Source organism: Arachis hypogaea, chromosome 1 (assembly GCF_003086295.3).
Source record: "Arachis hypogaea cultivar Tifrunner chromosome 1, arahy.Tifrunner.gnm2.J5K5, whole genome shotgun sequence".
Lineage (NCBI taxonomy): Eukaryota > Viridiplantae > Streptophyta > Magnoliopsida > Fabales > Fabaceae > Arachis > Arachis hypogaea.
In genome coordinates, this window is record NC_092036.1 from 5,455,585 (window position 1) to 5,483,432 (window position 27,848).

The 27,848-nt window shown below is 29.5% G+C and overlaps 2 protein-coding genes across 3 annotated transcripts; one reads left to right on the forward strand and one right to left on the reverse strand.

The window, feature by feature from the left end:
* Positions 1–7,840: 7,840 nt before the first annotated feature.
* LOC112791988 (transcription factor DIVARICATA) lies at positions 7,841–10,321 on the forward strand. Its single transcript, XM_025835060.3, has 2 exons — positions 7,841–9,338; positions 9,745–10,321. Exons 1-2 carry the CDS (start codon positions 8,860–8,862, stop codon positions 10,271–10,273), a joined length of 1,008 nt encoding a protein of 335 aa, XP_025690845.1. The 5' UTR covers positions 7,841–8,859; the 3' UTR covers positions 10,274–10,321.
* A 7,976-nt stretch (positions 10,322–18,297) lies between these two features.
* On the reverse strand, positions 18,298–23,881 carry LOC112791998 (uncharacterized). Of its 2 annotated transcripts, XM_025835071.3 has the most exons (10): positions 23,707–23,881; positions 23,403–23,611; positions 22,296–22,500; positions 21,536–21,626; positions 21,208–21,353; positions 20,791–21,034; positions 19,929–20,033; positions 19,674–19,856; positions 19,294–19,495; positions 18,298–19,015 (listed from the first exon to the last, which is right to left on the reverse strand). In XM_025835071.3, the coding sequence occupies exons 2-10, from the start codon at positions 23,557–23,559 to the stop codon at positions 18,537–18,539; spliced, it is 1,812 nt and encodes a 603-aa protein (XP_025690856.1). In that variant the 5' UTR covers positions 23,560–23,611; positions 23,707–23,881; the 3' UTR covers positions 18,298–18,536. The 2 variants fall into 2 exon arrangements, with proteins under 2 accessions (XP_025690856.1, XP_025690864.1); XM_025835079.2 differs by lacking the exon at positions 23,707–23,881 and having other exon boundaries at positions 23,403–23,700.
* Positions 23,882–27,848: the final 3,967 nt, after the last annotated feature.

Below are 27,848 nucleotides of genomic sequence, written 5' to 3' on the forward strand. Positions count from 1 at the left end.
AAAATGCCCCAAAGTGAAGCTCAATAAGAATCAATGCATAAGTGTTGTGAAATGAAAAGAAAATGCATGAGTATGTGAAAAAGTGAGGAATGGGTAGTTAGATTAGTGCTTAATTGTATTAGGTCATTGTATAGGTTAGGTGGGAAAGTCTAGGTTAATCAAAGATTCAAATATTTAGTCCACTTAACCATATACAATCCTACCTTGACCCTAGCCCCATTACAACCAAAGAATAAGACCTCATGATAATTTTATGCATGCATGAAATATATGTTGATTGTTAGAAGAAAAACAGATCTTGGAAAGCATGATTAGGGGAGAATTGAGAGAATCAACCCTACACACTTGAGCGACTAGAGTGCAAACACTTCCGGTGAGGGTTCGATGCTCAATTCCTTGATTCCCGGCTTTCACGAGCGTTCTTCTTGCAAGACTATGTGAACTTCATGTTTGTACTTCAATTGGTAGGACTCATGAATCGTTATATGATCTTGGCCCTACTTGTGCATATATGTCTTGGAGATTGATTTATTTTTAACCAAGTAGGTAAAACCATTTCGCATTTAGTTGCATATAGTTTAGGTTGCATATAGTTTATTTACATTGAATAAATGTTGATGCCCTTTGCTTTCTCTTGGCTTAAGCATGAGGACATGCTTGGTTTAAGTGTGGGGAGGTTGACAAACCCTATTTATAGGGTTTATCTTGTACTGATTTTAGGGGATTTTATAACCTTTTACCCACATTTATGCAATGAAATAGCATGGTTTTGTATATTCTCCTTTAATTGTGCTTAAGAGTGAAAACATGCTTTTTAGGTCTTAAAATAGCTAAATCTAATTCTCATTGATTCCATTAGATGCCTTGATATATTTGTTAAGTGATTTAAGGTTTAGGAGGCAAAGATTGGATCAAGGGAATGAAGAAAGAAGCATGAAAAGTTGGAGAACTCATGAAGAAATGAAAGAACCGGAAAGCTGTCAAGCCGACCTCTTCGCACTTAATTGACCATAACTTGAGCTACAGAGGTCCAAATGATGCGGTTCCAGTTGGGTTAGAAAGCTAACCTCCGGGGCTTCAAAACGATATAAGATTTGCCATAGTTGCTACAAATATGGTGGCGCGCACGCACATAGTACGCGCACGCGCCGTTGCTGCCACCTAGTCCACTTGAAGCAAAACGTGGCCAGCGATTTTAGAAGCCTTATGGGCCCAATCCAACTCATTTCTGATGCTATTTAACCCAAGGAGTGAAGAGAGAAACACATATCTAGTTACCATTAGCCATAGTTTAGTTCTAGAAGTAGTTTCTAGAGAGAGAAGCTCTCACTTCTCTCTAGGATTAGGATTAGGATTAGGCTTAGTTCTTAGATCTAGATTTTAATTCATCTTCTTCTACTTCTATCATCTCAATTCTTTGTTGCTACATTCATCTTCTTCTATTCTTTTATTGTAATTTCCTTTATGTTGTTCTTATATTTTGTTGTAGATCTACTATTGTTCCTTCCATTTTCTTTCAATTCAATAAGAGGTAATTCACAATAATTGCTCTTCTTTGCTTTTCTATCGTTGATCTCTTGTTTTTGTAGTTGTAGATTCCTTTAATTCTTGCATTTAATAATGATTACTTCTATTGCACTTTATGTGTTTGTTGAAATGTCTCTTATAGATATAGTATAGATTTTGTTCCTCTTGGCCTAGGTAGAGTAATTAGTGACTCTTGAGTTATCTAATTCCTTTGTTGATTGATAATTGGAGAGATTGCTAATTGGTTTGGAGTGCACTAAAGCTAGTCTTTCCTTGGGAGTTGGCTAGGACTTGTGGCTCAAGTCAATTCATCCACTTGACTTTCCTTTATTTAGTAAGGGTTAACTAAGTGGTAGCAATGATCAATTCTCATCACAATTGAGAAGGATAACTAGGATAGGACTTCTAGTTCTCATATCTTGCCAAGAGCCTTTTATAGTTGTTAGTTTATTTTCATTGCCATTTACTTTTCATGCTTCTTATCCAAAACCCCAAAATAACTCACAACCAATAACAAGACACTTTATTGTAATTCCTAGGGAGAACGACCCGAGGTTTGAATACTTCGGTTTATAAATTTTAGGGGTTTGTTTTAGTGACAAACAACTTTTTGTATGAAAGGATTATTGCTTGGTTTAGAAACTATACTTCGACGAGATTTTATTTGAGAAATTCTAAACCGTCAAAAATCCATTCATCAATTATAAAATAAAAATCATCACAACAAGTTGAAAACAAGTGGAAGGCCTCTTTCAGAACAAAAAGAATCAACAATAAACACAAAAGAGGAATCTCTGGAAAAATAAAAATGACATCATTTTCAGAAGTAAAATAATCTCATTTAGGGGCATCACAATACAAAAAGAAAACGGCAACAGTCCAACAAACTAAAAAAAGCACAAAAGAACCCTTTTTCCATGAAAATATGAAAGTAAAAAACTACGGAAATAGCAAAGTCCAAAAATAGTAAGATCAACAAACAAGATTTCATATTTATGCAAAATTCCTTAGTTCAAATGCACAAAACAATACACAGTGCAAAGAGCTAACCTTTTTCTTCAAAAGAAAACAAGCCAACCACACAGTGAACGTACAAGGAAAAAAGAGAAGACACAAAACCAACCTAGAAGAAGAAACGGAGGACACCTTCAAACAGCAAATAGCAAGCGAACGATGCTAACGCTTCAAGGAGTAGCACGAGAAAATGCTCAGCACTAGAAAGAGATTGCAAGAAGGGGGTTCTTTGCAGAAGAGAAACAGCGTATAGGAAGAAGAAGAAGTGAAAAAATAAAAAAGATAAAGGGTTGGGTATTTATAAGACCCAAAGGACAAAACAGTAAAATCATACTCTCATTTAAAGACGTGCGTGGTTACCAATGAAACCGCATTCCACGTGTCAAAAATAAAAGCCAATAGGCGCAACGGTTGATGTTCCGAATTCACGTCGGATTTCCGACTTGAAAATGAAGACCTAAGCGACCGACATGATAGCTCTGCTTATCATCACCTGTTCGATTTCTCACATACTTGAATCCGACCTAAGCAAAATATCAAACTCAAGTAGGGACACTGTTCATACCCTAACTCAAAACATAAACCAAGCCCAAACCAGAGAAAGTCCATAAGACAGCTACTGGGAAACCGATCTCTTCAGAGGTCGGACTGAACGCTACAAAGTGATTACTTCCCCCTGAAGGAGTTATAACTATCGCCTATTATCTCTCACCTACTTTTAGAAGAGAGATCTCAACAACTCCTAGTTAAAGAGGACGGTTATCCACTACCAATAGTGGAGCCACTCCAACAGTAGTTATTGGTTCATCACCTATAAATACACTGACACCCCTTAGGTATACTTAAGATCCAATCTAACATAAACCTGCTGGAACCCTTGCTAACTTAAGCATAAAAGTGTCTTGCAACTACTATCCCCTACCTCCTCACGAGGAACTTGGGCGACGACATCTCGACACGAGATTAATCGGACGCAGCCTCATTCGAAGTCTGAACCTCACACCCAGACTCTAGGGGTGTGCATGGTCCGGCCTGGCCTGAAGACCCGGCCCGGCCCCGAACACTTTAGGGACTAATTTGGTGTGATTTCACTGGGTCTAAGGTCGGGTAAGGGTCTCAAAAACAGACCCGGTCATTATTTCGGGTCGGGTCCGGGCCATGCCTCGGGTCACCCGAAATCGGCCTGGTGGCCCGGTAATCATACACAATTAATATTTTGTGTTATTAGTGATGGATGATGGCTATTCTTATGTGGAATTTAAGTATTGTAAACCTTAATATTTTGTGTTATTAGTTATTATAAGACTATAAGTTAATGTTTTATGTTTAAAATGTATAAGATTTTAGACTAATCAATGCATAATATTGTATTATTTGTATTGATTTAAATATTTGGTGATATTAGATAATATTAGTATTGATTATAGTTATGTTTTAATTTTAGAGAAGAGTTGGTTCTTGTTTTATTTTTCTAAGTGATTTTTACCATGTTAAATAATGGTTGGAGTATTGAAAATTTGGATATTTTCACATGCTAGCTTATAAGAAGGTATCAAGGTAACATAATGTTAACGACTTAGTTTTCACCCGGTATAATCGTGGCCCGACAGTGTATAAGTTTCATTGGGTCTAGGATCAGATTCAAGTGTAATAAATAGGTCCAATATATATTTCGAGACAAGTCTGAGTCACATCAAACTCGATTTCACCTGACCATGCACACCCAGCCCCTACCAGACTCAAATACAATCCACTTTTAAATAACCTATAGAACAACATGTATTTTATCTATAAGTATATTTTTTATTTCACTATGTCAAATAAATTAGTTTGAGAATTGATCTACTACTGTACAAAATTGAGCAATATTGGGAGCCAATATATGAAAATATCTAAGTAGAATATTTTTAAAGATCATTGTCAAAAATATATCTTTATGAGATATTTATTGTAAAAAATAAATGTCAACAAATAAGTAATCTCAAAAAAATATTTTTTTAATTATTAGTTGCCATCAAGAATGTCTTTCAACACCTCTTTTGACGAGTATTGAGTGTTGCTCACTAAGAATACTATTTATTTTATTTTATTTTATTTTTGGACAAGTAATGATGATCATAAAAAATATTCTACCTGAAAGGATAGTGTCACTCATGACCATCAATTTTAGCTAAGGTTTGATCCACCCACAAAAATGCTTAACTTTTCTTTTCTTGTTTGAAATTTAGTATTAGTACGTGTTACTCCTAAATTAATGTTGGGAGTAACAAATTAAAATAACATACAAATCAGGTTTTCAATTTGTTAATAAAAAGTATGTCTCTTTCATCTTCAAAACTTTGTATAAGAGATGAATCAATAATGTTGGGCCCTACTAATTGTTGGGGAGAATGTTGCCATTTATTTGTTCCAAGAGAATGAAACTGAAAAATTTATTGTATTAAGTACATAATAATTATGTATTTGTATTTAATAGTTTAAATGTTTAGAAAAAATAATTTAGTAATATATTATCAAAATACAAATTTTAAATTTATCATTTTATTTGATTTTTACTATCCTCATTTATTTAATAATTTCGCTACACATCTAAATTTTTTTAAAAATCAAATCCGATCAAATTGGCCTAAATCTAAAAAAATCCACTCACACAACGTATATGTAAAATTACATTTTTTTTTATTTTTTTTCGTGCCGTGTCCTCCTTCTTCTATTAGTGCTACTATTACTACGTTTTATTTTTATTTCTTTTTCTCCTCCTCTCCTTCCTCATGTGTTATTGTAGTTATTTCTTTTTCTTTGTTTAACTTTTTCGTCTTTTTTTTATTTTATTCCTCTTGAAAAGAGAAAAAGAAGAAGAATTATTTTAAATCTTTCTAAAACATATTACACATTCAATGAATTGAATGTATTTTCTATATAAAATAATACATAAAAATCTAAAAAATAATACCGAAATGTCTTTACTTTAATATCAAAATTTCTAACTAAATATAATAAAACTAAGAATTTTTTTTCATGAAAACTTGAGTTGTAGATTTACATATAAATTTTAATAGAAAAGAGAATAAGTGAAAAAAATTTCAGATAACACAACGAAATTAAGTAGAACAAATACAAAAATTTAAAAGAAAATGAACAATAATATTTACGTATAAAAAGAAAACGACAATAACGACGATAATAATAATAATGATGGAGGGAGAAAAGAAAAAAAAGAAATCAAATAAGAAAAGAAAAAAGAAGGAGAAGGAGGAGGTAATGATGATGGTGATGACGATGACCACAAAAATAAAAGAAAAAAAATAAAAAAAGAGAAAACAGCACAAATATAAATAAAAAGAAGAAAAAAAATATGCACACAATATTTAATTGAATTTATTTAATTATTTTGCTTTGGTTGAAGAGTTTTATTATTTGTTTTAAATAATAATAAAATTTTATTACAATTCAAAAACATAAATATAAATAATTCATTCACAGTTTCACACATAAAAACTTGTCCTATTGTTACAATGTTACTTGCTAGTTCAAAACCTATAATATATAATTGTTATTATTAATGCTCTCCATTTATCACTGAACTGGATTTGTTGCTTCTAACTTCTAACTATTACCCTAAAATTCAATTTTTGACCCAAAGCAATTAGATTATCTGTAACAATCATATCAACTATATGATAGATCTCTATATTTGGAAACAGTTACTTTGAATATATTCTAATAGGAAATTAAAACTTAGAGAAATTCCAATAGAAAGATTAATTTTTTGTCCTTTTTTTCTTATCCCACCTCTTATAAAAAAAATTATCGATCATGCTTTTTATATAAAAAACAAACTACTAAATTAGTCATGTATATAAAATATATATTAAAATATATAATAATTAATTTAGAGTTGATTTTTTATGTAATATATATATATATATATATATATATATATATATATATATATATCACGAGACTAAGATTTAATTTTGATAAAATTTTTACTTTTTAAAAATAATTTTTTAATGTTATTTAAAAAAAACTTTTCAAAAATTGTATTATTTATATTTAGTAAATAAGACTAAAGATGCTTATCAATAAGCGTAAACAAAAATATAATTGTATTTAATAAAATAATTTTTAAAATCTAAAAATATTATAATAAATATAAATATAAAAATAAATTTAAATAATTATTGATATATAAGAAGATATATTTTTTAAATTTTAATAAGTATAAACTAATTTTAATTAATATATGTTATAAAAAATCATTTCCTTAAATACTTTTAAAAATATCATTAATTTTTAAAATTACAAAAACAAATACGTAAGTTTTTTAATTTGTCAAATATAAAATACAAACTTCTCTCTAAAAAGGTTGATCAAATCAAAACATAGGAGTTAAGAGTACCATTTTTCTCTTCAATAGTTCAATGAAACAAAAGTTAATCTTGATTCTTATTGTAATTCCAAATATCAGTCATCATGGTCTAAAATAACTTCATCCAAGTAAAGATTGTCACCCCTTCTTTCTACAGCATGTGATTCATCATATTCTCTTTGTTCTTATGGCCAAATTCAATTCCCCAAAAGGATATGTACAATGGTCTATAGATTATTATATTACATAGTTTTTTGACCACTTAGTTTGTATAAGGGTTCTATAAAAACAATAATTTTTATTTTTTAAGTCAACTTTTTACATAAATATTGCTACTTATTTAAGGGTAGAAGAATAGTATAATAATACTAAAAAACTTCATGTATTCCTGGATGTTGGTACATATACATCAATATTGATAAGGAAGTATTCAACATGTTAATAATAAATTAGTAATAATAATAAAGAAAAGGGGAAGTATTTAAGACTATTTTGAGTATTTTCCCTTTTTTTTCTCCTTTATTTATTATTTTTTAGACACCATTTATGAATCAATTCTTATCTGTAGTTTTTTGAAGGAAAAAAACACACACGGAGTGATGATAAAGCAAGAAATCGTTTATTTATTTTTTAAATAAAGCAATTATTTTGATACATATAACTGAGTTTCATTGACTAGTGCAAAACAGGTGAGCTTGATTGTTATTTGTTTCATTAAATTCCACTATATTGATTTAAATATTAAAGTCTAAAACCAATTTCTTTTCAACCAAAATAAAAATTCACATTTTAAAAAAAGAAAAGGTTTATTTAAGATTAATAATTTATAATAATTAAATAGTAATGAATAAAATAAAATTGACAAGCATATGTGAACAAATAACAGAGCATCTTATAAAAGAAATATATATGTCTTCCTATTTATTTAATATTTTTTGAAAAAAGTGCACAGTAGCAAGGGGTTCCTATTATTATAAAAAGACTAAAAGAGGGAACTTTTCCTTTTTTTTTTTTCTTTTTTAATTTATAATTTTTTATATTATATAGTTGCAGGATCCATAAACATATTGCACCCAATCAAAGCTCACCAGCTTCATCCACTTTCTTTCTTGTGCTTTCCCCCTCTTGTGAAAGACCATTATTATTATCATTGTTGCTGTTATTGTTATATAACCAAAGTTTGTTTTTTTATTCATTCCTTGAAGCTTGGTAGTGTCCTTGCTTTCAGCTTCCATATAATTCAACCCCCTTTGTTTTCTGTTCCTCAGAATCAAGGAAAAGGGAACTTAAAAAAAAAAAAATCCAATTTTGTCTCTCCCCCACAAAAAAAGTTTTATTTTTTTCAAACTTATTAAAGACCCTTTTAAATTCTGTAGTCTTTCTGCTACTTTCCTAGTTTGGGTTTGCACCATTCATTGTATTTTGCATTCTCCCATTTTCCTTCTTTCATTTTCTTCTTTCTAAATTGGGTTGAGCATAAGTTAGAAGCTGCAGTAAGTAATTGTAAGAACTTTCCATCTATGAAAGTTGTTATCTTTCAATTTTTCATGGGAATTAGATCTCAGTAGTGGTTCTAGGTTAATCCTTTTGTACCAATTAGGAAATAATACTTTCCTTCATCAGTCTCAATTTAGGAGTATTATTCTCTTCAAATTTCCTTTTTGTTTAATTTTAAAACAAAGTGTGTCTTTTTTTTCCTAGATTCCTGTAGAGCACTTGTCCTACACATAAAAAAGGGGTATTCTGATTCCTTTGAATTTTAATTTTATTTTTTTAATTAAAAAAAAGGTTCTTTGTGGGATTTATCCTTAGTAGTGTTGTGGTAAAACCTCCACCTCTGCTTCAAAAGTTCAAAACCCATGTTTGTTTCTCTATAAAGTTTGAATCTTTTCATTGAAATCTTTGAAATTATAGACATAAATTGTGCAATTAATTAGTTGGGTGTGATGAAGTGGGAAGTAGAAGTACTCTCTCCTTCTTCACCTTATGTTCATCATAACAACACAACTCATTGGTTTCTTGGAGATAACAACATCATCAACAACAACAATAATAGGAGCAGCACAAAATGGACCCATGAAGAGAACAAATTGTTTGAGAATGCTCTTGCTTTGCATGATAAGGATACACCAGATAGGTGGCACAGGGTAGCTGAGATGATTCCAGGGAAAACTGTTCTTGATGTGATGAAGCAGTACCATGAATTGTTAGCAGATGTTAGTGATATTGAAAATGGGTTGGTACCAATTCCAGGTTACAGTACCAGCACAACAACAACTACTTCACCTTTTACATTGGATTGGGTCAACAATAGTTGTTCTGGGTATGATGGGTTTAAAGGAATTGGTGCTGCTGCAAAGAGATCTTCAAAAACACCAGAACAAGAGAGGAAGAAAGGTGTGCCTTGGACTGAAGAAGAGCATAAGTAAGCTTATCACTTCTTACCTTCTTTTTTACCTTTTAAGTTTAATTTTAATGATAGAAAGTTTCATAATTGGATACACTTGTAAATGGTAACAAAACATAAGAATTAAATCTAGTAAGGAAAGTAAGCATTGGTGGTTGTATTTTATAGTCTATAATCTCCTTGATATGAATTATATGTATTTGTTAAGATTTAGAATTATAGCTTAGTGCTAGCATTGGGATAGGTTTATTTCATAATGTACTAAAGAGTGACAGTAACTGATGAAAGTGATTGAGTGAGTAATTCTTGTTATTGGTGTTGAGGTTTTTTGAGCTTTGAATGTTGTAGTTAGCATTAATCAAATTCATGTTCTGTTTTTGGTTGTTGGATTGAGACCTGAACATGAAAAGTTGTGTTTGTGCAGATTGTTCCTACTTGGTCTAAAGAAGTATGGCAAAGGAGATTGGAGGAACATTTCGCGCAACTTCGTGATCACTCGGACGCCAACTCAGGTGGCGAGCCATGCTCAGAAGTACTTCATCCGACAACTCTCCGGCGGCAAAGACAAGAGGAGGGCAAGCATCCATGACATAACAACAGTTAATCTCACAGACAACAACAGAACACTTGCTAATCCTTCCTCAGAAGATAGCAGCAAGAGATCCACTTCACCACAACACCATCATTCCATGGTGTTCTCAAATTCAAATCCTATAGGGAAATTCCAATGGAACAATAATATTAATAATGATAATGATGATACTAAGTCAAATTCAGGAGGAGGAGTATCCACTATGAGATTCAACAATGATGATGAAGCTTTTATGTCTCATCATTATGGTGTTAATTCCTCCTATGGTTTTAAGATGCAGGGTCAGAATATGCATAAAAGTGCTCTTAATGAGTCTTCTTACTTAGCACTTCAGACACAAAACATTGCTTTCCAAATGTAGTTGTCCCTTACAACACATTACTATCATATATGCCTGCTTGTATTCAAATTATTTATGCCTAGAACTAGTACTATCTTTTCTTCAGTTATATTATATATATATATATATATATATATATATATATATATATAGAGAGAGAGAGAGAGAGAGAGAGAGAGTAAAATAGTGCTTGTGCGATTTTCCTTCCTAGTTTTATGTGAATATATTTACATTAGATTACTGCATAATTCTTGTCATGGATTTTAAGTCTATTTAAAAAGAGAGAGATGAAAACAGGGAAAATGTTTTTTGTTTTAAGACACTTCTTAGGCATAAGTTTTAAGTATACTTTTATATAAATATATATGTAGTTTAATTTATTTTTAATGTATATTTTATATTTTAATATATATTATATATGAATGGCCGATTTGATGGTTAATTTTTAGTGTACGCTTAATAAAATTGTACTATGATACCTTAGCAATTGTTCTCCAAAGATAAGATGTACAAGTAGGATTCATTAGGTAATTAACAAATTAATTAGTTAATTTTTAAGGATTTAGTTATAGAGAGTTTTAATAAAGACATTGGTTTAGAGAATTTTGTAATTTTTTAACTATGGTGTTTTTAAATAATACTCTTAGAATATTAATCATTATCTAATTAAAATGCATACGTTGTAAAATGTGTTTCATGTGGAATTCCCAAGAGGTTTTGATCACCTTGTAGAGTAGTAATAGTGTACAATAGACACTGAAATCTAAGCCCAAATAAAGCATCATAGTCTTTTTATTATTATTATGTGATTCTATATGTACGGAGCCTCTATGTATTAAAACACAATTTTAAATGTTTCACTACCCTTATTTTGATTGGCCAAAGTTTTTGAACCCACTTGTGGAGACAACCTAAGCCTTACTTCACTAAAAAAATAACTCTTCAGCCTATTAACTTGCCATTAGTTATAAATTACCTTTTTGACTTTAAATAATGTTAATTTAGTAGTTTCAAATTGTCACAAAAAAAAAATTAGTTTTTTTTCAAATAAATTACATTTAGTGTAATGATTATTTTTTATTACAATATTTTACTTAAGAACAAATGATTGATCACAATTTGGTTGTCTAACTTCTTGATACATATGTCTTTATCCTTTTCTAAATTAAATTAACCACTTTATGTTAGTGTATTCCTTATTAGTAGTAATGAAATGAGAGGAACACATTCGTTATCATTGATTCATTATATATATATATATATATATATATATATATATATATATATATATATATATATATATATTGTTGTTAAATTCTCGAGTTAACTCGGATACAAACTCGTTTTTGGATAGACTCGGGTAGACTCGGGTAAACTCGCATAAACTCGCGAGTTTACGGGTGAGTCAGCGAGTTTGTTTTGTTTGGCCTTTTTTTCGCAAAAACGGAGCCAGGGACAGAGCTAGAAGAAATATTAGAGGGGGACTAAAAATATTTACACAATAAAATAATATTAAAATAAATTTTTGAGGGAGGTTAAACTAAAATTTACATATAATTTACATGTTAAAAATTAAAATTAGGGGGGTCGTTGCCCCCTTTTCGCAGTATGTAGCTCTGCCCCTGAACGGAATCATTTTTGGTCCAAAAAAGGAAAAAAGGGAGTAACGTATGAACGTAATACTAAACAACTAAATTCCTCACTTTTTTCGTTGCACTCACTCAGTCACTCTCCTCCAAGCCCTCTTCGCGTTTCGTCTGTCCCTCGCTGCCGTTCGCCATTTGCCGTTTCCCAAATAGCTCGTAACTGTCTCTCTCTGCTGTTCTCTCATTCTCCTTCTCTCATTCTGCTCTCTATTGACTCTATTATGCATCAAAGCTCGTGAACTCGTGAAGCCTCTGCCGTCACCACGCTACCGTCGTTCGTCACATCCTCTTTTGGTCGTTGCGTCCTCTACTGGTTTGTCGTGTCCTCTGTCGGTTAGTCGTGTATTCTGTCGCCATTCGTTCTTGTCTGCTTGCACAGCACAGCAATGCCTGATTCCTCAACTGAGCCTACTCCATTCAGCCATTCAGATTTAGGTATATTTAAAAAAAATAGTTACTAAATTGCTGCACGTTGTAGTTGTTACTTGTTAGTGTTAGTTTAGTCTATTCTTAATTGCTATTTCTTGTAATTTGTAGTTGTTACTTGTTAGTGTTAGTTAATTGTTACTTGTTACTGAATCTGAATGTTTGAAACTCTGATCTCAAATTTGAATTTACCAACTTTGATAGTGGATAACTTTGCAACTGTTAGTGGATAACTATGTAATAACTAAATAATTTGAATATGTGTTCTAGAGTACTTGTTATAATTGTAGTATTATGTTAATTTATTATGTATCTTTATGTTGAAATTGTTGAGTTTTAATGCTTATATTTGAGTAAACATATATTTTATACACGATATATATTTCTTTTACAAAAAAATTATAACAGGTAAACTTATACGAGTCTACGAGTCGAGTCTACAAGTTGAATTTAGGTAAACTCATTTAGTTTGTATTTTTTTTTATTTTTAGTATTTTTTTATTTTATTTATAAAATTTTAAATACAAAAAATACCGAAAATAAAAATACAAAACAAACACACTCTATTTTTCATATGAATTTTATACGCCAATATTTTTATGAAAAATTCAATAAAAAATTTTTACTTGAATTTATTATATATAAGACCGAAAGGAGAATTTGAGATTCTCTTTTTTGGGTGAGAACCACATATCATTTTGCTTTTCTTTGAAAGGGAGAATGAGTATCTTCCTCTCTTCCTTCCTTCCACAGAGAGTGCTTTGTGGACCTCATCATAATTGAAAATATCAAATTAAATAATTAATGAAGTTGCTAATACAGTTCTCATTAAATTTAGACTATAATTAATAACTTGATTCTTATTAATATATTAGTACTAATGTCATGGTCAATTACCACTTATTCTTTATGATTAAACTTGAAAAAAGTGGTAAGGATCTAAAAGTCAGTGAGTGTGCTCTCTTTCTCATATTCCACATTGGACACGGTTGCAACACTCTTACTACCCTTTTCCCTTCGGAGAATCTATAAATTAAGAGCAGTTTTATTTTATTTTTATAAATTATCACTTAAAGTTAAAGATCAATAACTTAGTAAACGTGTTACACCATTTTGACTCTAGCATTTTTTTTAAATATTAATTGATTCAGAATCGATTACGACATATGTAGAAACCAACAAAAGTTAAAATATAAGTTAGTTTAGGATAGATTTAACTCCCAAATTTTAAGGTATATTTTAGTTTTTAACTTTTAAAAATATACAGAAGATTCTAAGGGTGTGTTTGGTTTGTGTTTTTATTTTTTATTTTTATTTTTGAATTTTGTAAAAAAAATAAAAACAATAAAACTAATAAAATTTTATTTTTTATTTTTTTTTAAATTCAAAAAACAGAAAATATTAAAAATGAAACACAAACCAAACACACTCTAAATTTTTAAAGGTTTGATTCATTTGTGTTTTAATTTTTATTTTTTAATATTTTCTATTTTAAAATTTTTGTTAAGAAAAAAAACAACGAAAACAATAAAATTATTTTTGTTTTAGAGAAAATAAATGTATTATATCTCTCTGGAATACACTACTTTGACGGTTTGATAAGTTTATATTATTATTTTTAACAATTGATTATTAAAATGAGTTCAAGTGGTCAATTTGCAAATTTGAAGAAGGTGGGGAAATTGATTGGTATATAAAGTGCACCTATTATTATGTGCATTTGATTAGAGATGCATAAATCATCACTTAATATTAGCTTTCCTTCTTTCTATGAACGAATTAAATTATGATTGTATATATGATTAGATTATTTCTATTTTATTTTACTCACTTCAGGACAAAGTATGAATGATTGAATATTGGACGGTTCAGCTTAGTGGACTTCATAGTAAAATTATGCAAGAACATGAAGTTGGAAATTTTCAGGAGCAATAAACTATTAAAAATGTCTCTAAATTATTAAATTGTTTTATAAAAGTATCATTTAAATTTGTTAACTAGACAAATTTTTTAAAATATTTTAAAATACAATAAAAGTACTTAATTATTAAATATATAACTCTCATAAAGGACTTGAATTTTGATATGATTTTTTATAACATATTTATAAAAATAAAATATTTTTATGTTTAAAATTTAATAATTTTACGCTAAATAGATTTTTTTACAAGTCTTTTTTTTGTCAATAGTAAAAAATATTTTTAAAAAATTAACAAAAATTTAGAGATTGAATTTCAGTTTGACTTTTTGCATATATTTTTTTAAATAATTATCCAAATATTCTTAAAAAAATTAAATACACAAGTAATTTGTCAAATATAAAACTCATTTGCTATTTATAAAAATGGTACTTTTTTGTTATTTTTATCATATTTAAAAAAATTATGAAAGTATTTTATCATTAATAAATTTTAAAAATACTTAGTTCGGTAGTTTAATAATTCAAGAATGTTTTTTTTATAGGTTACTCTATTTTAAATTTATTGAAACCAATGTCTTACTTTCTACTACAGTTTCACTTTTATTTATTTTCCTGTTGAACGATGTTTATGATACACAAGGTGCATGACGCATTAACCAACAACAAAAATTGCCACAATTAATCTTTGGAAAGAAAAAGAAAAAGAAAAAGAAAAATTGTAAACCTTTATGAAAGTAATAGAGTACTTTCACTTTTTTTTGTGCTAACTTTATTGTCAATTATTTCAATGAAATTCCAAAAATAATTTGTTCAATTTTTAAGATGGCCCTTTGTTTTTATCCCTTTGCAACTTGGCTAAAAAAATATCTTGTATATGCAAACCCTAATTCAAATAAAAACAAACACATTGCATGGCAGTATCTGCCACATGGGCCTCCAAGTCGGTTTTCAATTTTTCTTTTTTCATGTACTATGTGACAAGACCAACCACCATCCTTTTCAATTTGAAAGTGTCACCTTTTATTTATTTATTTATTTTTTCTTTGCAAGTGGAATTAAAAAGTAGCTTGGACACTTTATTCCTCATTTCCATCAACACTTAGCACCATTTCTAACCACATTGTTTGTAGTAACTACAATACAATTTTCTTTTTGGTGTATGATGGAGGATTAAGCATCTAATTAAATAATATAGAATAAGTATTTTAGTGGAGAATCAAACAGTTACAAGCATAATTACATGCTACCTAAGATATTGTGAATCATATTAGCCTTATGTGTTTAGTTCTTGTCCTAAAACAGAAAAGAAAGATATATTCGGATAGTAGAGATGCCTCTTTAGTTTTTCTTTTTTTTTTCATAAATTAATTTAAAACTCTTCATCAAAACATGTTCTTAGGTAGTATGTGGTGGAAAAAAAGAGAGAGGAAGACTGAGTCAGAGACTGAAATAAATCTCAGTATTTTGTTTGGTGTAAAATGAGAGACAGAAATTGAAACAAGAATAAAACTCTAATTTAATTTGAACAAAGGGTAAAATTGAAATTAATTAATTGAAATGAGAGTATTTTAAGTATAAAATGTTATTAAAGTTTCAGTCTCTGTCTCTAAAAATTTCAGTCTTTTGTGTCTCCATTTTTTTTTAAGGTACTGAAATACTGAAATTTTGGAGATAAAGACAGAAATTTTAATACCAGTCTCTAAGTCAACAAACATGATACTGAATCTCAGTCTTCCAGTCTCTATCTCAGTACCTCAAAACAAACACTACCTAAATGTCTTTCTACCTTAAAAGTACAAAAATTATAACTTAGATGATTTTAAGTTTTCATTTTCATCTTTTTTTTTTTTTCTGAATACATTGTTTTTTTCAAACGTTTCGATCTCAGTCAGATTAGAACGAATTGAAGTTCAAACCAAAGTGCCAAAAGGAGTTTGATGAACCCAAAAGCATGTCCTTACACTAAATTAAGACAAGCTTTTTCCCCTTAATCAAAGTTTAGTCCTACCCAAAAAAAAGGTTAAAAAATAAAAATTTGGTAACAAAGCTCATGTCCTTTTCATGGGGGGTCAACAAAGCTCAAAGTCCTTGCAACTAGCATTTTGATCACAAAGTCCTTTTTTCTAAAGTGGCTATGAGAGAAGTGGGTAGGATTCTCACTATGCTTTCAAATTGTCCTAGAATCTAAGGCATGGTGTTATTTTATTATTAGAACTTATGTTACACATTGATAAGGAACTTGAAGAGGACGGAAAGCTGGTGCATCAAATCTCAATTTCATTGGTTAATGCAATTTGCATCTTAAAAAGATATCATATATCCCCATAATGGGAATAAACCAGAATATTGAGCATTGAGGAACAGAGTTCATGATTAGGAGTCTAGTGATTGTGGACAAATAGAAGGGTAAAAGATGGTGTCTTCTCAATAAGATTATGAGATCTACCAAGTTGAGTATGAATTGAAATTTCCCATGTGAAATATTTTAATGTGTTCATTTGCATATGACATGGGACCCAAGGTTGAACAAAGTCTTGTGTGTAAAGGACATTCTTTTTCTCCTAATCATTCCTTTATGTAACTCAATTAGTATTATTAATTTTTTTTAAATACTAAATTCTAAATCCCTTTTCTCTATTTTTGAGAAAAATACACTCATTTTTTTTTAAATTTAAGTAATAGTATATTTAGTAACTAAAAAATTTAGATATAAATCTAAATTTGATATAATATTTCAAAATAGAAACTCTGAATAAAAAAACATTTTTTGATTCAAAATAGATACATGCTAGTGTTGAATTTTCTCAAACCCTATCAAAAGCAGAAGATACCATACTAAAGTAAATCATCCCAAATTTCATTTTAGTGCATTACACCCAAATGAATCCATTTCAAAAATAAATCCTAACATTTATTACCTCTTGTATCTTATATAGAACATAAGACTAAATATTTTTCTAAACATAACACTAAATCAATTCTACACAAAATATTCCTCTAAACATAACACTAAATATTCTTTTCTCATGTTATACAAACTTACTTTTATCCAAAATTAATTCTATAAAATCACTCTCATTCAAATTCTAGTTTAATAAACGACAATCCAAACACACACTCAAGGTCACCTGAACAAGAAGAGGGAAACACAGTAAATTTGAACATTTACCATACCTTAAAAAGAAAGTCATTGTAATTTGTCATCAATTTTAACTTCAACTGGTTGATCAAACTGTTCAACTTTTTGAATAAAGTCACTAATAGTTGGCACTTGTAATCAAGATCCCAACCAGAAACGAGCATTATTTTCTCCATCAGCCATAGGCCATACTGCCATAGCCCTAAGAACAAGGGTCACCTAGCTATCAGAGTAGCCACTATAGACATTTTGTCAGCATCTACCTTAGACACTACACCAGTGGAAAAAGGAATAATGCCATGTATATAAGAATATTCACATATTGCTACTCTGTCAGAGTTCCAATTATAGAAGACTTAGCATGTGGATCTACTTTAAAATTAAAAAAAATAAAAATAAATAAAATGCAACATTCCTTAACCTTATTATATAACGGTAAGCTAATAATACATAACCCTAATATGTCAGAACAAAGGGCTGAAAATAAGTCAGAACACTACAACCAAATGTATATGTCCACTTGTGAATTCCAATGTTTTAACTTTTTAGAAAATGTTCAAGTATTCCAAAAATACTAATATTTCAGTGATTTTAGTTGTTGATTTCAATCATAAAATTTATATTGAAATTAATTGCTAAAATCATTGAAATACCAATATTCTTGAAATACTTGAAACTCGTTCTAGCTTTTAACAAGAATTAAGAAGAACTCATACCTGATAATAAAAACATATTCTTCATCTTTCAAACTGGAAATGCAACAGCAAATCAATATTGAAAACTAAGATCATCAGGATGAGTAAGGGGAATTCTTGGTGGAAGAAAAATCTTCCAAGGATCATTTGCACTTTCTACTAACAAAACAAGAACAAAGGATTTTCAAACTGCTTCACAATGAAGAGGCCATAGCATATGAAAGACAACCATCTTATATTATTAATATCTCAATTTATTATGATCTGTTTAAAGACCTTATAAGCTCTATAATAATTTCTCCCCATCTGAACTGAAGTATTGAACCAAGGGGACCAATTATAATACATTGATAATATGGATTAACTAATTAATATTCCCTATGGATCACCAATACCATTCACTATTACAGAGTCCCTGCTATATCTTTGGTGTACTTAAGCAATTATGTAAATTCTCCTATTTATATGTCAGGCCGAAACCAAGAGGAAACAAGGGTTCTTGTGAACTAACTCTATTGGTTGGTTGATCGAGCTGTTCGACACTTCGAATCCAAGTCACTGGTAATTGACCCTTGAAGTCATGATCGCCAAAGATAACGTCCGCGATTCCCAGTGCTTCGGAACCAGGCAACCAAGCAGCAACAAGTGCATCTATCTTTTCCAACAACTGTGGCTCTAAGAGTAAGGGTCTCCCGGATATCAGAATAACCAATGTTGGGATTTGTTCAGCAACTAAGCTTATAATGTCAGGTCCATTGAAGGGGATTTTAAGCTCAGAATTGTCACCCAAGGACTCTGCATAAGGAGGTTCACCAACAGCTACAATTGCAAATGAGAACTCACTACTGTTTATGGTGTCTTTCGATGGGACCTTCTCGTAAATAACTTCAGTTTCAGCTCCCACTGTTGCCTTTACAGCATCCAAGATTGTCGTCCCTAAAACGGTCGGTGTATAAGACATTTGTAACATAAGAACGTAATCATATGTATAAATCAATCTTAACTGCTATCATAAGTATGAGTATAGGACAATCCCTACTAGAAAACTAATATTGAAACTTGGGAATAGATGGAGTAAAATGAATTTCTAGATTTATTAGTTAATGAAGCAGTGAGCAAAGTAGTACTTCAGTATTGTTGAGAAGGCAACAAAGGTTCTCAGTTTTTCAGAGGAAACAAAATATGTCGGGAAAGCAACGAAATCATTGGCTTACCAATGGTAATCCTCCCACTACATCCATACCAAGTTTTTGTCCAACCTCCACACTGAAATCCAAGATCATCGGCATGAGTCCCAGCAACAAGGATTCTCTTTGCTTTCCTATCCAATGGAAGAAAGGGTTTGCTAATATCTTTTCCATTTTTCAACAGAACCAAGGACTTTCGAACTGCTTCGCGTGCTAGATCTCTATGTTGCTAAACAATGAGGGTAAACAGAGTTAGAACTAATTTTCTAACTATTGCTCACTTGACTTTATTTAAATATAGACATAGTTAAGCAGCAATAGTTTACACAATTACCTACAATGATGTTGATATTTGAATCATGAAATAAAAATCAACTTAGAAAGGATCAAAGAGATTATTTTCTTACCTTGCATCCAACCGTATCTAGCAAAGATCTGTCACTAAAAGGAAATTCAAAAAGACCAGCGGCGAACTTCACTCTCAAAATTCGCTCAACAGCATCATCAATTCTGCTTATTGGTACTTCCCCCGATTTAACAAGAGAGGTCAAATCTTCAATGAATGGTTCAAATTGTAAACCCACCATTACCTGTATGTAATCTTAAATAAATGAACAAATTCAAAAAGTTCAAGTAAAAAATTCCACTTGGAAGATCTATACCATGTCAATTCCAGCATTGACAGCAGATTTAATGCAGTAGGGATAATTTGATCCATGAGGATGGCAAAGACGATCAAGTCCCTCCCAGTCAGAAATCAAAAAGCCCTATATAACAGCAGCAGTGTAGTTAAAATAAAAGTGCTATAATCAAACGAAGAAACAAAATAAAAGGCAAAAAAAATTGTACTGATATATGGAGGCTCATAAAACCATTTTATACCCCTTTATGCAAGATCCATTGGGCATTGAAGTGTGAACAACAGTTTATCTTTCATGAGAAGTATAAGGATTGCAAGGATTGAACTCCTGGCAACTTAGACATATATACAGGTTTTGCTATAAAGGACCAACTTTCAAATTCTCAGTGTAAGACGTATAAATGGTTTTATTAACATGCCTCTTCACATCAAAGACCTTTGAATTTGAATGATAGATTATGTGCTAACCCATTTCTTAAGATCAATTGGTCTAAAAATTCAACCTATATCTAGAAAATGTGGGAGGCAAGCATCGAATTATTTGATCAATTGGTCAAAGAAACCTTGATACCATGTCAAAAACCAACTCTCCTTGTAGAGGCCCGCGAACGATTTTATATCCCAATGAGTCCACATGTGCAACTTCAATCTAAGCATGGATTAAATTCCTAACCACTTAGTTGATGAAATTTCAACAAAGCTTGATTGTTAGGTGGGGGGTTTTAAATGATTTTCTTATCTATAATCTATTAATGGAAATAAGATAACAATAAGGGTCCCTGTGTTTTGAATAAGAAAAATGGGAAACGTTTTCTACATTTACCAAATAACTGCAAATGTGTAACATTAGCTAGTTATAATGAGAATATTGTTTGAGTTTTTACCTTAAAACCTAGCCTTTCTTTCAAGATTTTAGTCAGAAGAAACCGGTCAGCATGGAGTTTGCGCCCATTCCAGCTAGAATAGGATGCCATAACCGTTGAAACTCCCTGGGAAATGCAGTCTAAGTAAGGTGCCATGTGGATTCTCTCTAATTCTTCATATGATAATATAGTATTTCCCTCGTTTTCACCTTTAGAAGTACCGCCATCTCCGACAAAATGCTTGGCACATGCAACAACGTTGTTCCTGAAGAATAAATTGTACATAACATGAACAACTTGACATAAAAAGTAATGGTCAGTTCATGACATGAGAAAATTGAAAAAATAAAAAAAAATATACAAATTGGATAAGCAGTTACAAAATATCATTAGCTTGAAACTTTTGTAGTTTTTCCTAGTACAGTAGTATGGTGGTACCTTCCAGCTACAAAAGGGTATCCATGTTCATGTCCTTCAGGTGGCTTGCCCTGCAAACCCGAAACGATGGAAGTCATCTTTCTGACTATTTCGGTGTCTTCACCATAACTCTCATAGCATCTTCCCCATCTAGGATCTTTGCAGACCTGTATATTTAACCAAGTGCCTTTTAATGAAAATAAAAATAAAAGAAAGATGCAAGAGTTAATATATTTTACTTCTTTTATCTGCTGTTTGAAACATGTAAATCAGTGCATCATAGCAATGCAAATTTGCAAAAGCATAATACATCTATGCATAGAATGGCTAGTTGAATGCAGTGCCTTACTGCCACACAAGGAGCAAAGGTATAGTGAGCTCCACTTGCTCTAACTTCGAGTGCTGTAGCGGCTCCAATTCTTTCAGCTATATCAGCATCTCTACAAGAATTCCACCAGTTAAAATCCGAAATTGATTTCAGGGGGATTCTACATCTAATGTAATGTTTCCTCCAGCTAAGATCCCTATATTGTAAAACTCCTAAAAGCGGTTTATAGGGTTTTGACAACAAAATTTTTAAACCAAGGGAACCTGGTTGTTAAAAAAAACTTTGTACAATGGAGGGGCCTAATCACACTATTCCAAATTGTAGGGATCTAAATGAATGTGTAACTCTGAGTATTTGATTACAAATTAGTACTATTGAACTTTGTATCACTTTATCAACTCAATATCACATTTATATTTGTATGAATGGACATTGTTGAACAGCATTTTAATCCACATTATCAACATATCAAGAAGCTTTCAAAACAATATCTTTTAGCACATTCCCATCTCTCCAGTATAAGAAATATGATTACTAGTGTCGGCTTCTGTTGACTAAACATATTTAAAATGACAGACTAACATGCAGTCCTGTCAAATGAAACCCCTGATCAAGTGTTCTTTTCTCATAATTATGCATTGTTTTCTCAAAAATAGTAAAACAATAAAACCACATCATTACTTCATGCCATACTGCTTTACTCTTTAACCGCTGCCCAATGTAAAAGTATTAAATTCATATGCTAATTGAGTTCTAAAGGACAGGAAAAGTGCATACAAACCTAGTAGCTCCGAGGCCAACATTGTGAGGAAATATGGTTGCGCCGTAAACATTATTATTACCATGAACTGCATCAAGCCCGTAGATGATTGGTATTCCAAGCCTTGACTTGAGAGCCGATTTTTGAAAGCCATCAATCATATCAGCCCAATCCGATGAACGAGCATTTTCAAAAGGTATGCTGCCTCCAGAATTAAGTATGCTGCCTATAAATGAACATGTAGTCAAATGCCAGCAAAGGTTCAAGTCCAAAACACCACAAGCACACATGGGGACATCAAAGTTCCCATTTCTAAGACAAGCTCTCAATTTGGGGTACACTGAAATCGTTTCAACTCCCAACTAGCCCAGAGCTAGCAGAAGATGTAACCACAAAGATGCACACATCAAATTTCCTTTTTATCTTTTTATTCAAAAAAGTAAAAACCTTCTCAATTGAGGTCCCTCAAACTTGTTCAAAAAGTTCAAAGCTTGCACAAATGGACCGATAAATATACACACAGACATCAAAATTCTCATTATTTATGAAGCGTTTTTAATTGGGGTCCCTCAAACTTCTTTCAATTTCCAACAACTTCAAAGCTTATGAAAGAAAAAAAAAAAGGAGGGCTAAAACTTACATACACGTAGGGATCAAGGTTCTGACTTTTAAGGCACACATTCAATTGGGTAATTCAAGTCAAAATCATTTCAACTTCCAACAAGTTCATTGCTACTTCATCAATTAAACAAGGAATACAAAGTCACAAATGTATACTGAAGATGATAGTTAAAATATCGACACATGATATGTCAAGCAATTTAGTCATCTATGTCAAACCATCCTACAGTTCTCAATTATCGTCTTCACTAGAAAAGTTTGAGCCATAAAGTACACAAAGACAAAGAAGCAACATCAGCCAGATATGGTCGGTTACATGGATCAAACGACAACATTACGCAATCCTGTTATGTATCATGTCTATAGAGTACACATAAACAACGATTCATAATTTAGGGGACAAATTACATTTTCCACCCAAAACATACACAAGGTAGGAAAACATGAAAGCACACACTTGAGTGACACACTCAAAGTCAATTGAGGAAGGGGTAAGTAAGAAAGTACCAATGGAGAAATGTGAGAGGGCAAAAGGGGTAGCAAAACTACGCTCGATCTGAGTCATCTGACCAATCTTCTCCTGCAGAGTCATCCGGGAAAGAAGGTCCTTGACGCGCGCTTCAATGGGCGCCTTTGGATTTTTGTACAAACAATCATCCTCCATGGCTTTTGTTTCTTGATTGGATGAATATCAATTCAATTTGAGTTAGTTAGAGCTGAAAGAATCGAATAGAAGTTCGGTTAACAGAAAAAAAAAAGACAAAAAGAGGGTAGGTAGGTGGTTGTTGCGGATAACGTTGATAGTTGTTACCGTTTTCAGCAAACATCTGCAGTCTGCACTTCCTTAATTATAGTGCAAAAAATTGTGCCCTCCAATCATTTATTCCATCGCCACAAAAATGCTTTGAAAAGTTTTAAATATTTGATAAAAGTACTCGGACTATCGGACAAGAACATACTATAAAGCAGACACAAGGAGCTTGTTTGAACTGAGTATCTAAAATTTTTTTTTAAATATATTTTTTAAAAAATTTTATAAAAAAATAAAAAAAATTTTATATTTAAATATTTTATATAATTTTTTTTATTTATCAATTATATTTGAACATAATAATATAAAAGTATTTTTTATGTATTTATTATGTAAAAATATATATAAAGTATAGTTATTTTAAAAAATATTTTTTTATTTTTAATATTTTTATTTTTATTATTAAAAATTTATCAAACACGTTAAAAAATAAAAAATAACAAGCACATACTTAGTTTGACGAGTTTTAAAAACGTTTTATATAGTTATGTAATCACATATGTTCTTTTAGATGATCAATTACATGCTTAATATAAAAGTTAATTATTTTTGTTGATATGACCGTATGTAATTAGATATACGTATAAAATTATTTTATACTAATAGTGTATCAAAATTAAATTATTAGTTTTATATAAAAATATTTTTATTAGGCATTTTAAAATTTTAACAATATAGAAGTGAATTTAGTTTTGATACACGGTTAATAACTTAATGTAAAATACTTTCACACATATATTTAATTACAAAACGTTATATCATTAAAAGTAACTATTATGTATGAATTGTCATCCAAAATAACTATTAGTTTGGGTAATTATTATTATTGTTTGATTTGTATTTTTATTTTATATTTTTATTTTTAATAATTTATATTTTTAAAATTTTGTAAAAAAATAAAAAATATTTTATTTTTTATTTTTATTTTCTTATTTTTAAAAGAAATTTAAAAATATAAAATATTAAAAATATTAACACAAATCAAATGCATACTTAATTAATCTAAAAGATGTTGAATTATTTTGAACTAAGTTTTTCATATAGATTAGGAATGCAAACTTGGATTTTAATCCTATAAATAATGGTCATATGATATATTGCTAATGCATATATATAAATTCAAATTAGTTCTTATGATTTAATGTGAGTTATTTTAGTTCTTAAAATGAAAAAAAGATAAAAATTACTTATTTCACTTATTTTCACAAAATAACAAAATTATCTACGTAGTTACTGAATTTACTTTCAAAATAATTGTAAGCTTTACAATGTTAAAAATTTTCTTAATAGTTTTATAAATATCCACTTTTTATTTTTTTAAAGAAATCATTGTGAAAATCATTTTTTGGGTCTACTTACAAAGTTCCTTGACAACTTGAGGGACTCATTGGCTAATATGCTTAGTTCTAGCTGCTAAGTGTAAGTAGAAGACTAGAAGGTAACTAATTATCAAGTTAGTTCTCTACATATATAAGTTAAGGGGTCGTTATACCGTAAAGATGTAAATTCATAAAGATTTATAAATATTCTTCTTCAGATAATAATAACTTGATACGTGTATACATGTCTATCTTTGAAGAAGCATGTCACGCTAGGAGCCACTAGTCCTTTTAGCTTGAATAGCCGATCAGTGTTACATTGATATAGCATGGAGATGTGGTCGCTGTTTAGATGTGTTTATTGTAGATATTTTTAATTTTACGAAAATGGGGGTATTTTTTATTATGTGCCTCTAAACATACATATCCACCCTAAAGTTTACCTTTTACAGCAACATGTATTTAATTCTTTTTTTAAATGTCCAAAAAAAATCCCACTTTTCATTTTAATAGATTTACAACATTTCAAAATACCAAAAATAAAAAATTTATTAAAAAATATTTATAAAAGGAAATTACATTTCTTTAATTTATAACGCGCTAATATTTTTAAATTAGGTTTAAGCCTTATTTAAATTATATTAGTCGTTGATATTTAAATTTTATGAAACTTTTAAAATAAAATTTTTATATAAAAATATTTATAAAAAAAAGTAGATAACTAATTTTTTTTTTAAAAGCCATTTGAAAATAAGGAGAGTCTTATCATTAGAATTAGAGACGAATCTATATATATTGTAGAAAGAGTAACTTACCTCACTACAATTTGAAATTTTTTTTGGAGAAGTCTAAGGGTCAAAAATTTTATTGAATTTTGGCCAGCATGTAACTAGCACAAAAATGTGAGCCATTAAATGAAATCTCACACCAATCTCACACCATTAAATTATCATTGATGGCTATTTGATGGCTACTAATCACAAAGTTGTTGGCCCCTAACATTCCTCAATTTTTTTAGTAGTATATAATAATAATATTTATTTGTCTTCATTAAATTATTGAATTTGACCCCACAATAATTTTTTACTCAATTTTTGATACTTAATAGTCAGTTTAAGAATTTCATATTAGATGTTTATTAAAATGATCAATTCTCAATTTAAATAAGATTAGTATTCTTTCTTAAAAATGAACTCGATCAAAAGATATTATTTATCTTTTTTTAAAATTAGTTTTAATTTTTTTCTGTAACAACTATATTAATTGAAAAAATATTTTTAACTATGAATATCATTGAGAGTTGGCTTTTGATTATATAAGAAGTGAATTTTTAAATAATTATTTAGTGATATTGTATATATAAAGAGACATTTCAATTGTATTAATTAAAAAAAGATTACTCAATTTTTTTAAAAATATAAAACCTAAAAAATAGAATTATAAACTATATATTATTATTTAAATTATTATTTTAGTATTTTAATTTGTAAATTATATATTTTGAAGACTAATCATATTTTACAATAATAAAATATAATTATAACGATAATTATGCTATATGTACATAAAAAGTAACTACCCATATAGAATATATATTGAAATACAAAATACATATTGAAAATGAATTAAACAATAAATATATTTATACACAAATACATAATGGTTAATGAACAATTTTATAGTTGATTTTTATGCAATATAATATTTTTATTATAAAAATTTATCTTGTGCCCTAAAGATACATATTAAGATTATAAATTGAGAATATTTTTATTGAAAATACAAAAAATTTAAGTTTTTAATATATTTATTTTGTAATTATTAATAATAACTATCTTTGTTTCAATTACTCTATCTCATTGGGCCGCAACATTAATAATAACAATTAAAAGCTAATTAGGTGTTTAATACATTAGATCAATGTTTGTCATCATCAATTGAGTTAGTTAATTAGACACCAAAAAAATTGAATTAGTTAATTTTTTAACTCAACAATTTTCGTTAAAAATTATTTTTATATTTTACTATTAATTTTCTAATATCAATATATATTATTTTAATATTAAATAAAAAAATCTTGGTAAGATTATTTTTCGATATCAATATATATTAATTATTAGGACAATTCACAGTTAATAAGGCAAGGGAAGAAATTTACAGAAATCCGCTAAACCAAAATCTGCTTCATGAATCAACCAAACCATGTTTATATGTAGTTCGAATCAGTTCATTTGAACTCTATTCACACATATTGATTCGAATTATACACAAACGCATACACACTAATTTGAATCAACCTGATTTGAATTACACCCATAGTAATTCGAATCAGGGTGATTCGAATTACACTCACACACACTGTGCATAGTAATTCGAATTGGCCAGATTCGAATTACTCATGATTTAATTCTGCCAATTCTTTTATTAAAAAATTAATAATTGATTAAAAAAATTACTAATTTAAAAATTAAAAAATATATAATTTATTTCATGCATTAAAAAAAGCTAACAAAATATTTAATTACGAGACTTTTTTAAAATATTAATGAGCTATCAATTCGAATTTTATACAATACTCGTTTGCCCATTTATAATAGCTCATGAATATTTTTTTATAAAATTTTTTAATAGATTTATTTAAATTATACCACAAAAAATATTTTATTCTATACAAAATAATTTAAAAAAATGGCTTAAAAGATGTTAGGAATACTATAAAAATTTGTAATGTCCTAATAACTTAGGACATTAAAGAAATACTTTACATAGTCAATAATAATTTAGAAATTTTAAAAAAATAGTTATAACCAATATTTACTTAAA